Source organism: Juglans microcarpa x Juglans regia, chromosome 2S (assembly GCF_004785595.1).
Source record: "Juglans microcarpa x Juglans regia isolate MS1-56 chromosome 2S, Jm3101_v1.0, whole genome shotgun sequence".
In the NCBI taxonomy this organism is placed as follows: domain Eukaryota; kingdom Viridiplantae; phylum Streptophyta; class Magnoliopsida; order Fagales; family Juglandaceae; genus Juglans; species Juglans microcarpa x Juglans regia.
The window spans coordinates 3,048,201-3,061,340 of record NC_054597.1 but is presented as its reverse complement, the minus strand read 5'-3'; the positions used below and the strand labels follow the sequence as shown (position 1 = coordinate 3,061,340).

At 37.8% G+C, this 13,140-nt stretch overlaps 1 protein-coding gene across 3 annotated transcripts in view; it reads right to left on the bottom strand.

Moving 5' to 3' along the window:
* The window catches only part of LOC121252152 (protein SWEETIE), a 60,425-nt gene that overhangs the window by 23,769 nt on the left and 23,516 nt on the right, over nucleotides 1-13,140 (bottom strand). For all 3 annotated transcript variants that reach the window (XM_041151635.1, XM_041151636.1, XM_041151637.1), the window contains 18 exons: nucleotides 11,758-11,890; nucleotides 11,576-11,682; nucleotides 10,362-10,472; nucleotides 10,103-10,270; nucleotides 9,888-9,974; nucleotides 9,631-9,724; nucleotides 8,220-8,288; nucleotides 7,996-8,118; nucleotides 7,845-7,913; nucleotides 7,618-7,722; nucleotides 7,359-7,447; nucleotides 6,808-6,964; nucleotides 5,881-6,030; nucleotides 5,605-5,654; nucleotides 5,340-5,439; nucleotides 5,196-5,252; nucleotides 5,051-5,118; nucleotides 4,137-4,230 (listed from right to left, as the gene is read on the bottom strand). In XM_041151635.1, the coding sequence (XP_041007569.1) occupies nucleotides 4,137-4,230; nucleotides 5,051-5,118; nucleotides 5,196-5,252; nucleotides 5,340-5,439; nucleotides 5,605-5,654; nucleotides 5,881-6,030; nucleotides 6,808-6,964; nucleotides 7,359-7,447; nucleotides 7,618-7,722; nucleotides 7,845-7,913; nucleotides 7,996-8,118; nucleotides 8,220-8,288; nucleotides 9,631-9,724; nucleotides 9,888-9,974; nucleotides 10,103-10,270; nucleotides 10,362-10,472; nucleotides 11,576-11,682; nucleotides 11,758-11,890 (1,831 nt within the window). The remainder of the gene's footprint in view (nucleotides 1-4,136; nucleotides 4,231-5,050; nucleotides 5,119-5,195; nucleotides 5,253-5,339; nucleotides 5,440-5,604; nucleotides 5,655-5,880; nucleotides 6,031-6,807; nucleotides 6,965-7,358; nucleotides 7,448-7,617; nucleotides 7,723-7,844; nucleotides 7,914-7,995; nucleotides 8,119-8,219; nucleotides 8,289-9,630; nucleotides 9,725-9,887; nucleotides 9,975-10,102; nucleotides 10,271-10,361; nucleotides 10,473-11,575; nucleotides 11,683-11,757; nucleotides 11,891-13,140) is intronic.

The window sequence follows — 13,140 nt, the reverse complement described above, 5'->3', positions numbered from 1 at the left end:
TAAGTACACTGGATGTATACAAGAAAATCTCTAACCCATACTAGAGAGCTCCTATTGCCCTAAAAGCCCACGAAAAACTACCCAACATACATCAAGCCCGAGATAGAATAACTCGCCCCTCTCCAACCCCAACCCCAACCCCATGTTTCCCATAGCCCAACATAAATCACACCTCCCAAAATACCCTCTATGCGAAAGACTACCCAACATACGTCAACCTCTATGCCCTCGACTTGAGCTACCACCCTTAGCATCATAGTTTATTGCACTAAAAAGACACTTCAACTCCCTGCTTTTCTTGAAGCTTGATTTGGTATAACGTGAGTGGCTTGCCTCAATCGCAGTGATTAGAGCTTTAAACTGCTCTTCACATCCTCCATGTGAGATTCTCATAATATGCTGAATCTCATTAACCTTTTGCAAAACCTAATCCGAAGATGATTCATCTATATTGTAGAGTGGAGGAAGAGATACCAAGGGGACAACGTCTTCCCCCGATGTAACGCCCGACGTAGATCCAAACGGTACCAACGATAAACCCTAGTTCAAATCATGTGCCTTCTCAACAACACCAATGTTACTTTCCATTGGAGATTCTGGGTTGGCAACAAGTCCCTTCATCTCTGGCGACCTTGTGTGTGCAACTTCGACAGACCCTTTAGACGTCGGCATGACACCATGATCACGGGATGGAACCAGAGCCAAGGGACACATCGTTGTTATCTGTGTCTTCAACTATCGTGGACTTCTCAGATATCCAACTTGTCGCCTTCTCCGCCATTATGACTGGGGACAAGTCAGAAACCTCCTCCAAGTGTTCCGTAGAAGCTTGCGTGCATTTCTACATAGGAGCTGTTGTCACTGACGAAGGAATGCCTGCGTAGGGGTCGTGATCGACAACAAAGGTTACCAGCCCCGAGATAATTATCTGGCCCAGGACTTCCGTTGGACGATGAAATTGGCCCAAGAGTGGAGCCCTTCTCAAACACGGGCCAAAGGAGCTTCGGCCTCCATTTTGGGCTTATGCGGCCCAACCCAAGTTTGGCCTTCCCTTTGTCTGGCCTCAAACTATTACACCTAGCAGCCTTCTTTTTTCCTATTTTTATAGGCCTCATACGTTGGCCCAAGCCCAGGCCCAAACCTTTGATTATCTTAAAAATCCAAGACTTTATCTCCTTTCTAAACAATTTCAAATCCTCCTTCACGCCCGTTACCTCCTTTTTCAGACTATGCAGAAACCCCTGCAACTCGTTTTCTCCTGGATAGCTATCCATTTTAGGTTGGATAGTTGAAAGTTCCCCTGCCATGCCTCCCTTTTTGTGTTTTTGTTCAACCGCCAAAGGATGACTCAGAACTGCTTGCGCTGCTACCCTCTTCCCTGCACCACCCACCGCCGCCTCTGCATACGACTTGGACTGCCTCTCCTTCCCCTTCTCTACCTCTCTGTTTATATGTGGTGCAAGTACTGGAGCCTTCTTAGCCAAACTATGTTTTAACTCCATAGAAAAGCTCTTCCAACCCTTTCCTTCCACTCCTTCCGGGATCGCTAAGAGACCACGACCCCCCTACCACCACCATAGTCAGTTACTTCCAAAAAGGGGTGGCAAATAAATTGGAGAAGATTTTTCGTGATTTCTTGTGGGGATGCTTAAAGGATGAGAAAAAATTCCACTTGATTAAGGTTGCGTTTAGGTAGTGAGGTGATCTCAGATATTTTGTGAATAGTAGTAAAAAAGTAGTAAAAAATAATGATAAAATATTGAATAGTAGTGGAGTGTTCTTAGAACACTTCACTACCCAAACGCGGCCTTATGGGACAAGATCTGCACCCCTTTATCTGGTGGTGGTCTAGGGATCAAAAAGTTGAGAACCTTCAATAATGCATTATTAGGGAAATGGTTATGGCGGTATCATCGGGAAATAGAGGCTCTTTGGAGGAATGTTATTGATGTTAAATGTGGGAGTATTTAGGGAGGTTGGTGCAATGTTTTGAATACCGTTTCGGTGATCGTTTTAGTCGAGGCATTGAAACGATATATTTCGATACCGGTACCATTTCGGAATAATCTATATGAATAAATTATATATAATATATATATAAAGTATATATATAAATTATAAATAGTTTGGTCTAAATTGGGAGGTCCAAAAATGAGCTTGCAGCTTGAAGGAAAGGAAAAAAAAAATTAAAGGTTGAAATTATGCCCGGTACGAAACAAGGGTCTTCTATGTCATATTTTGGTCGTACCGGCCAGTACAAAACGAAATTCACAACATTGGGTTGGTGCTCAAAAGAAGTAAGAGGGGCATATGGCATGGGAACTTGGAAATTTATTTGGAATGGTTGGGAAGATTTCTTCAGCAATTTCAGATTTGAGGTGGGAAGGGGAACACAAATCAGATTCTGGTATAATATTTGGTGTGGTGTGATGTTGCCTTGAAGAACGCTTTCCCTTCTCTTTATAGGATTGTGTTGGATAAGGATGCTTCAGTGGCCGATAACATAGACATTACCGCTGGTTCTATTCAATGGTCTGTGAGGTTTATTAGACGTGTCCAAGATTGGGAGGTGGGAGACATCACAGAATTTACAGTGATTATATGCGCTGAACTTAAAAGCAGAAGGGGAGGACAGGTTGCTCTGGATTCATTTGAGGAGCAAGAACTTCTCAGTCAAATCCTTTTATAAGGTTATGTCGCCCCATTCTACTATTGTTTTCCCTTGGAAGAGCATTTGGAGGAGTAATGTTCAGCTTAAGGTTGTTTTCTTTGGCTGGTTGGCCTCTCACAGGAAAATTTTGACCATTGATAAGCTGAGAAAGCGCAATCTTTTTATAATGGATTGGTGTTTTATGTGTAAAAGAAACAAAGAAACAACAGATCATCTCCTTCTTCATTATGAGGTGGTTAAGGCTTTATGGAATGAAATCTTTACCAGGCTTGGTATTGCCTGGGTCATTCCTAGGAGGGTGGTCGACTTATTGTCATGTTGGAGAGAAATTCAGGGTAATCGTCAAATAGCGGCTGTTTGGAAGATGATACCTCTATGCTTAATGTGGTGTACTTGGAACGAAAGGAATGGTCGCTATTTTGATAATAGGGAACATTCAATGGGAGGGTTCAGGGACTTTTTATTTCATACATTGTTACTTTGGGCTTCGACGATTGTAATGAATGGGATTAGTTTTCATGACTTTTATGCTGATTTTCACAGTGCTTAGCTTGTAATTAGGTTCATCTCTTGTATACTTCCGTGTACCTGAGCCATGCCTAATTATGTGGATCACTAAATTCTTACTTATAAAAAATCATAATCCAAGGTATACAAATCTAACACCATGAGATCATTCATTGACACGTTACTTAACCTTAGTCTAGAAAATACATAAATGAAAAACTATATACACGATAAGATGATAACATGTAAACATGTCCCCTTAAGAGCACATTTAAACCAATGCATAGCATCACAACTGAAGGCATCATTGAGCAACCCTAGCAAGCCTCTTCATTCTCAGTTAAACAGGTTCCTAGTTTTTTTTTTTCCTTAAAAAAAATCAATACCTTATACTGTGTTCATAAGAGGTAAGAATCCAGATTTGGGATTTTGAGGCCCGGTTTGTATTCACAACCCATTTCAATTCATCTCAACTCATCTCACTATTATTCACTACTATTCAGCAACTTTAACTCACAAATCTCACTATTATTCACAACTCATCTCAACTCATCTTCGAATCCAAACGATACCTGAATGTGCACTTAATAATAAAATAAGCTCTGCCTCCAACCCCAATTATTTGGATATTTCAAATAGATAAAACTTTGTGAGTTGACTATTTTGACAGAAACATAACTAAGATGGCAAGAAAAGAGGAATTGCACCAACTAGAAACATGTCCAGGGACGCATCCATTAGAAAACAAAAGCATGTAATATAAGGAAAGGAGGAATAAACCAAATTGAGAAATTCTTCCAATCGTGAGATTACAAAAAAACTAATTTCAAGATGGCATTAAGTCTTCCACATTCCCTTCTTTAAAAGAATTGGATCATTTAACCCAGTCGTACAATTTTTAAAGAATTGAATAACATATGCAAGAAATCCCACACTTCCCATAATGAAAAGATCTTACCATGTTACGGCATATTGATATCCAATGAGATGGACGTGAAGGACATGACGCATAAAGCAATCGCATAATGGTGGTTCGTGCCAAATTTCCAATCCTACAAGATTAGACAATATTATTTATAGTTAGACAATATTATTTATAGCCCAAGAATTCTTGATGGCAAAATATTTTTTTTATCGGTAAACAAAATTTTATTGATAATAAGAATAGGCAAAAGCCCAATTATACGGGACATATACAAGAGCATCGCCTTAGCATGCTAGTTCACCAATACAATAAATTCAAGGAAACTCATTCCATTGAAATCAATTACAACCGACCAATGAAGTGAAGTATTGAAAAACAAATTCCTAAGTCTAGACAGCAAAATATTTTTTTTTATCAGTAAATAGGAATTTTATTAAAAATAGGCAAAGCCAAGTAAATGGGACATATACAAGAACCACACCTATGCATGACTGTCTAAAGATACATGAAAATCATGTGCATTCAGGCCATTAAAGTCTATTACAATTGACCAATGGAATAATGTATGAGGAAAAAAAGTTATAATCTCGTCCATTGTCTGTTCACGATCCATCGACAGCAAAATATTACTTGTACATTCCAATATAAGTAGGGTTCCAAAGTTCTTAAGCCTTATGTGACATATAGCACAATGTGAAAGTCGTTTCATTGAACCAATAAATCTCTGAGACTCCATTCACAAAATATTCAAAACAAAAGATAGTTACAAGTACAATAATGCAATACAACAATCATAGCAAAAAGCACAAAGAAAATTAAGAGAGAAATACAGCACAGTTTCAAATACTAGGGGGCTAAAAGAGAAAATAATGAGAAATTCGATCACCAATTTATGAGCTCAATAGAAACTAAGGCACCAAAAAAATAGAACGGTTAATTTGACATACTCAGAATCAGTTTCTTCATCCAGCATATGGAACAAGTTATCTTCTATTTGCTCATCAATGATTGAAACCTGTTAAAAAAATATCAGTACAAGGATCTAGAACATTTGGATGAGGCTTAGTAGGATGCATAAGATCAGGGATGCACCGGATCCTTTTCTATGAGATGTCGCAGAGTAGAGACAGCAAGATGCCTCAAAGTTGGCTGTTAAAAAAGGGCAAACTGTAACAGAGAAAATAATCAAACCAGATAGCATTCAAGAACTTATCTCATTATCAAATGAACAAAAACCTGTCTTGAGGACAGCGTCGGGAGAAGAGTTTGCACATGCGAGTGGACAGAAACAGCTTGTGGTGCAAACAGAACAAGTTGTTGTGTAAAGCGGACACTCCTGCAAGAATAGAAGGTGATAGAATATAATCTCAGAACAGTAATAAAACAAGGAATGTAACAATAAAGAATAGTTTTAAGAAAAGTCATCACCAAGGACTGAAACCAATAGTTGCAAAACATACTTCTAAAGGAATAAAGGGGGAAAATAACTTGGGTCACATACTCGAGCATTGTTGCTGTTTCCTGGCAGGAGCTTATCTCTGCAACAACAGACTGGATACAAAATTTATCACAAGTACGTAATCACCTATCTGAACTAAGATGTATAGATTAAAAAAAAAAACAATGATAATAATAACAAAAGAAACTGAAATGACAGAGGTGATAAGTTCAAATTAGAATATTGCTCAATATGTGTGCCAAATAGGTTTCAAAAGCATTCCAAGAAGAAGTTAACTGGAAGAAGTTCTAAGATAGTGAAAACTCGGAAGAGCAATACCTTGCAACGTGTAAAAAAAATGCTGCCTGGAGCAAGTTCAGGACCAATAACGGCAACAATGGCATTTATCAGGCGACCAATTCCTTGCTGAAGCTCTACCCATCCATTCTCCTCAGACAAAAGGATGTCCATGGCAAGGCTAAGTGTTGCCTGATGAAGAGAGAAGCATGATGTACACACACACACACACCCCCATGAACATTTAACTATTTAAACAACAGAGGTGCAAAATCAACATGACTGTCAGCTGTACTGCCAGAGGACACCAACCAAAAAGTCAAAAAGTGTTGCAGCATCCAAATAGAGAAATCTTTTTTAAGCACATTCTTTCATAAATGACATCACTGTCAGAATCTACTGAGACTATTACAGCTCTATTAAAAAATAGTGCTAGAAACATTGCTATGCTGACAATTTTCGAAAAAAAAAAAAAAAAAAACACATGCATAGTTAGTATCAAGGTACGAGTACTTTCTTATTACTTATAAAAAAAAAAAGTATCAAAGTACGAGTCAAATAAGTTTCATCATTCAAGCATTGGATAAATATTGCACTTATTCACAAAGACATCATTAAAACCACAATGTCATCTCATACATAAAATGGTTAGTGGATGAGAAACTGAGAGTTTTGTAAAATTATCTATCGGAATTGTGAAGTCAAAATGAGTGCCATCTTAACTGAGTGCACTACTCCAGCCATTGAATCCCATCTAATCTGTCTGTGACCAAAGCTTTTTTTAAAGCAAAAATACAAGAAGAGTAAATAGAGTAGCACAAGAGAAAACAATAAGTCAGCAAAGTACGTCAAAAGAGACCACATGATATTTACAACAAAAAAAAAAAAAAAAAAAAAACCCAATTTCTCTTTTTGGTAAGTTCAAAAAACTCATTTTCTCAAGGCACTGCAATGGTAAGAATTGGTTACCGGGACATGATTCACAAAGGACAGGCCAGCAGCCTCAATGGTCAAAAGAAGTCCATGCAAAGCCCAGATTTGTAAACCAGCTATTGGACTTTTAGCCAGCAAAGAGATTGAGCTCACAGTTGCAGGCACCAAAGTTGACAAAGCCATTCCTCCTGCGCTGCAGGAAAGATATGTAAGATAGAGAAATGGAGGAAATGAAAGGTATGGAAACCATCAATGATTTTTTTTATCAGTACATAATAATTTTATTGATGGTAGAAAGTAAGCATAAGGAAACCATCGATGATTAGAATATAGAAACTAACATCAATGAGTATCAGAATAAACCAAGAAAAGAACCAAACAAATGTATATATACAACAAGCAAGCTGAAGATTATTTATAAGCAAGAAGTGTGAGAACATTTCAACATAGAAATACATGAAGAAAAGATGCACATCTAAATGTTATATCAGAAAACCAATACTCAAATCTTTCTTTTTTTTCTTATAGATAAAGACAAATAGGACAGAAAAGGTTAAAAAATTATGAAACAGAAGCTCAATAGTCACCTGCGATGAAGGCAGCCAAGTGCAATGGCAATTGATCCAGCATAGCTTGAATCTGTTGCCCCGGTTAGGTCACCAAGCAGTGATCTAGTCTGTTTCATCACCATATATGGTAAGAGAGACAGACAGACAGACAGAGATGGACGAACATAAAATGCAAACTCACCAAGGTGGGGGGAGTCTGCATTTTTTACATCAACTAATACAATTTCAATAATAATAGAATGACATTGTTGCTTGGACAGCAAACTCTGGAACTAACCATTCTTGCTGTAAAAATATCATTGCCAAGGCGAGCCAAAAGACCAAGACCCTCAGACGATGCTCTGCGCTGTGATGCACAAATGTCTCCCTCTGACAGAATACTCTGCCAAGAAATGTGAAATTTATATGGAAAACGAATGGCATGATGCCAATAGCAACACCACCAAATTAAACAACAATAACCACAATAACCATCATCACATTGATTGCTAATATAGTTAATACCTGAAAAATAGCTTGTGCTGAACCTAATATTTCTGGCCCTAATGGTTGGGGACGCAAAGAAAGCAAAGCCTGATCAAACGCATGAGATCAAAATCATAAGCTCAGACTCCACACAAGATATTTTGAGTAGATCAAAGAAGATAAAAAGCACCTTGAACCCAGCCAGCAACCCAATGCATATATTGGTGACACTGGCTGCATGCCATGATTGCTTCTTTCCAGTTTTCAGACACTGCTCCATCATTCCAAGAAGTGAGAGCATCCCACTACTCTCCTACGATATGAAAATCCAGGTCATCATCAACATTCCAACATCCCTAGTTTAAATATTGAAGAAAATATTCAATGAACAAGCCATTTACCACATTCCTCTACCTGAGAAGCAAAGATTACTCCAAAGCAGAGAAGCATCTGATTCACCAATGTCTTGCTTATTGTCTCCGGCTTCATGGAAAACTAAATCTTCAGTGTTTGAACTTAGCGAAACAATGAAAAGTAAGCAGTACAATTTGCAAAATCTAAGAATATACAAATCAACAATGCTAGAGAAAAGCTTCAACAGACATGAACTTAAATAACTAAATAAAATCAATAAGATAAAAAAATTTACTTAATGTTTACATCAACATATGTCATCCATGCATTCTAGTTGCTCTGTAAGAAACCATCATTCATAGTTAAGAGTCAAATTTTCTCTCTCACGTACATTTGAATACACATGAAATCAAGCCAAATATGTTATGCTTAAGCAGGTCCACTTGATGGTTAGTTATGATTGTTGCTTTCGCAGGATACTTCTGTAACTTACACCAGATAGAAGCATTTTACTAGAAACACTCCAGCACATAAAGCAACTAACTACTTTATCCAGCTTTTCTTTTTTGATAAGTAAATTGTGCAAACTTTATCCAGCTTTTCTTTCCTCCTTTGTATCAATTTTCTGTGAATTTTTTTTTTTATTGGCATTGGGTGTCCGAGAACAGCGTCCCGACTAATCCCGGAGGTGCATAGGCCCTTGGCAATAAGTTTCCCGCAAGTGCACCTCGGATAATTCAAAGAGAAAAATCCCCCAGTCCAAATGGCCCCAAGAGATTGTTTGCACCAAGTGGAATTCGAGCCTTGGAGAGAGCATACCACCAAGACCAAGGCCTTTACCACTAGAGACAGCCTCTAGGGGTTCAATTTTCTGTGCTTTAGAACCCCTATAACTAAACTAATGATTTTGCTTCCTTCAACCAGCAAATCCACTATGTTATTGGAGATTGAAATCTGTAAAACCTCAATGGAAGGCCCAAGCCACGTGGCCTATACTCCAAAAGGACTAGTCAATGATACAATTGGAGCCCTATTGGAACATTATAAAGAGCAAGAACTTTTCCTTCCCAAGCAATGTGGGATCCCATTTACCACTTAACCTTACACATCATATGGGGTATCACAATCTCCCCCTCCCCCCCCCTTAAAATCTCGACATCCTCGTCGAGCCTGTCCTTAGTAGGTGGCACGGCTCAAGTCTCACACTTCTAGTTGGGATAGGCTCTGATACCATTTGTAACACCTCAATGGAAGGCCCAAGCCACATGGCCTATACTCCAAAAGGACTAGTCAATGATACAATTCAACTCCCATTAGAATATTATAAAAAGCAAGAACTTTTCCTTCTCAAGTAATGTGGGATCCCATATACAACCTACCTTTACACATCATATGGGGTATCACAAAATCACAACTTCCAATTTGCAAGAGTGCAAATCATCATACAAGTAAAAAAAAAAAAACCTATTACCTGTGGAAAGCTAGAAGGCTCACTCTCCCATACACAAGGCATGAGGCCATCTTTACTGCCTTGAAAAGCCCGAAGCTCATCTTCAAACCAATCCCTAATAAAACACAATTGACGACAAACAAACAGCTTTTGAATGTGAAAGGAACAGAATAAAACATTTGAGCTTCCCAAAAGTGATTAAAGTAACTGGCAGAAATACAAGGTTTAACAACATTCATGGAAAATCAAAGGACTAGGGAAATGAAAAGCTAAACCACCTTCCAGGAATCCAGGGACCTAACCATGCATCCCTCTTGTCTAACAGCAACCTCAAGCATGAGCTTTCGTCGCATCCAGAAGCAACTCTTTAATTTTACCCAATAAGAAGGAAAAGAAAACCAAACCAGTCACATAACACGTCAAAGAAATCTGAACATAGAATGACAAAAATCTGAAAGAAAAGGGAAGCAACTTAAACAAAGATAATCATTACCTATATGGAGTTGTGCATAACTGAACAATCTGGGGGTGGTCATTCTTATATGTAAACGGGTCAGGAAGTGACTGATAAGCAATTAATGTTTTGATGATAAATATGTCTAGTGCAGGCTTCATATTTGGCATCTCTTTAACTCTAGCCACCGCAATATAGGATAAAGCACTGCTTTTATAGGACATGTTAGAACACTTCAACTAATTGATACATAAAAAGCAAGTCTTGACCTAACATTTTGAAGTATTAGTAGGTATACCTACTGAGGTATACAAGCACTGGTTGAAGTAAAATTCCACTGTTTGCAGCATTAGGAGTAACAAAGCATCTTACAAATGCCGTGAGTGCATCAACTGCAGCAGACCACACACTACAAAAGGCAAAAGAACTGAAGATATTTAAACACCGGCAAGGTACAATCAACCTAATGCAGGACATCCACACCTGGTAAATTTATTATGGCATCTTTATTCGAGCGAAAATTAGTTATAAAGTAGAAAAAACTATGATTAAGAAAATTATAAGATAAGAAAAGCCAGTCAAAATCATGAATCAATCCTGTCATTTCCCCACAGGAAACCAAGAGTTTATAATTTTTTTCTAAAAAGAAATACATCCAGTAAACCACGGATATAAACACTTCTCCAAGATGGTAGAGTCTAAATTTAAAAGGAATTCCAAAAAAGATTAGACTGAAGGCTGCCTAGAACATGTAATGAATCAAGCAATGAACTCATAGAAAGACTAGATAACTCCAATAAAACTGAACACCACTATAATTTTCGAAAATTAAAGGGCCATAAGCTTTCTACTGCAGCAATCCCAAAATAGTATCAGTGATAATGCTCAGAAAATCCACCAATTAATACAAAATAAGCATCATCAGACAAAATGGAAAAATCATGAAAAAAAAAACATATAATTGTTTGGCCAAAAACCAAACACCAAGAGTTTGGCGGAAACACTTCAGTTTTATCTTCTCCAACATATCATAATTACAGTGCCTTTTGTCTCTTTACTTAAGAGTATAAAAATGAAACCGGATCATTTTTCTCTTTGTTGTAACTATTGTAATTCCAATTGCAATCCTACTGCAATATAACCACACTTATGTCACAACTATACGGCTGGTCCTAACCCCTAGGAGTTGGCTCAAGTGGTAAAGGCCTTGGTCTTGGTGGTATGCTCCCTCTAAGGTCTAAGACTCGAAACCTCTTGAGTGCAAACAATCTCTCGGAAACTCCTTGCCGAGAACCTGTGCAATCCCAAGATTAGTCAAGAAGCTGTTCTTGGACACCCGGTGCCAATAAAAATAAATAAATCTATACCGCTGGTCTTACAAGCTTGTAAGGAAGCAAGGGATTGCAGCTTCTGTGCATGAGTTATACCTACTACAGGTATTTTTTCCACTAAAGAACGATATGTAACAGCAAAAGCAAGAAAAGAGTGACCGTACATCATGTATTGACTTACCATATCCTGGATGTTAAATCTCCAGTTTGCTTGATTTCATGTTCCGGATTTCCACTAAATATGGTAGCCCATAAGGAAAGAATATCAAAAACCTGATCTTCAAGCTCCTGCCGATATAAACCTAGACTCAACATACATATAGTTCTGAACACAAAATAAATATTACAGAGAGGACTACGTACCTCCTTTGGCATAGAAGCTAACAAAGATGCCAAAAGTAACCATCCAGCTTCTTTTTCGACTGCAGCAGCCACAAGGTTCCGACTAGGTTCTGTCAGCATCTTTTTTGAAACCTCAAGCACTGATCTAGGCAATCTGCACAAATCAACAACATAATACTGCTTATAGCCACCAGCATCTGAAAACCATGATCTTTCATGTAAAAACAAAATTAATATTCCAATCATTTCTAATTTGACATGGTGACCACAAGAAAGAAAGAAAACAAAATAGAATTTTGTCAATGGTTGCACCTGTATGAATCTGCTGTGTAAATCAGGGCACTGGCTGAATAAAGCTAGAAGAGTACGAGTTGTAACAAAATATATTGACAATATTTGGGCTAGGGGATCTTTGGAGGGAGGCAACCAAAAAGAAAAACTACAATTATAAGACAACACAACAAAAGCATGGAAGCTAAAAGGAAGTGTGAGAAGCAATATACAAGAGCACTGATACACTATTAGCATTCCAAGTCTCGCACCATAACCCCTAGGGGTTGGCTCAAGTGGTAAAGGCATTGGGTTTGGGGGTATGCACCCCCTAGGTCTAAGGTTCAAATCATCTTGGGTGCCATCGGACTGGGGTATAATACCCTTGAATTACCCGAGGTACATTTGCGGGAAACTCCTTGCCAAGGGCATGTGCACCCCCGAGATTAGTCGGGACGCTATTCCTGGACACCCGGTGCCAATAAAAAAAAAAAAAAAAAAAGTCTCACACCATATCTCATTTCTTAGTCTACAACGGGACAAACATATCATAAGCAGATCACCATGACAGTGCCTGGATTCAAATTTAAAATCAAAGAACAAAGACATTGCCCGCTAGATGAAAAATGAACTCTCCAGTAATGCAATGTTCATCAGGTGGAAGGTATCAAAAAAAAAAAAAAAACTGACCAGTAACAAATGCTAAAGAAGTTCACTTTAAACTAAGATAGCCAACCATGGACAAAAAGAATTATGTTCCAAAACTATCCACAAGCAAAGCATGCAAAGATGAGGAAAAAGATAACCAGAATATCTTCATGGATATACAAGAGCTTTTTTTTTTTTTTTTGTTTGAATAGGTTATACAAGAGATGAGATTTTTTTTATAAGTATATGGTTGATATCCATCATTAGTTCATTAGTTCAACTATGTAACCTTATTTCAGTCCCATCAATTAGGCTAATATAAGTTTAGAGATGTTTAAACCATTTTTTGGTACTTCTTTTACTTCATTACCTTCAAGATAATTTCATGAAACAATTCACATTCGATAGTTATAAGATCCCGTACATCAATTAGGGTGCTAGAATCCTTTTTTTTATCAATAAACAAAATCTTATTTTTTTAATAGT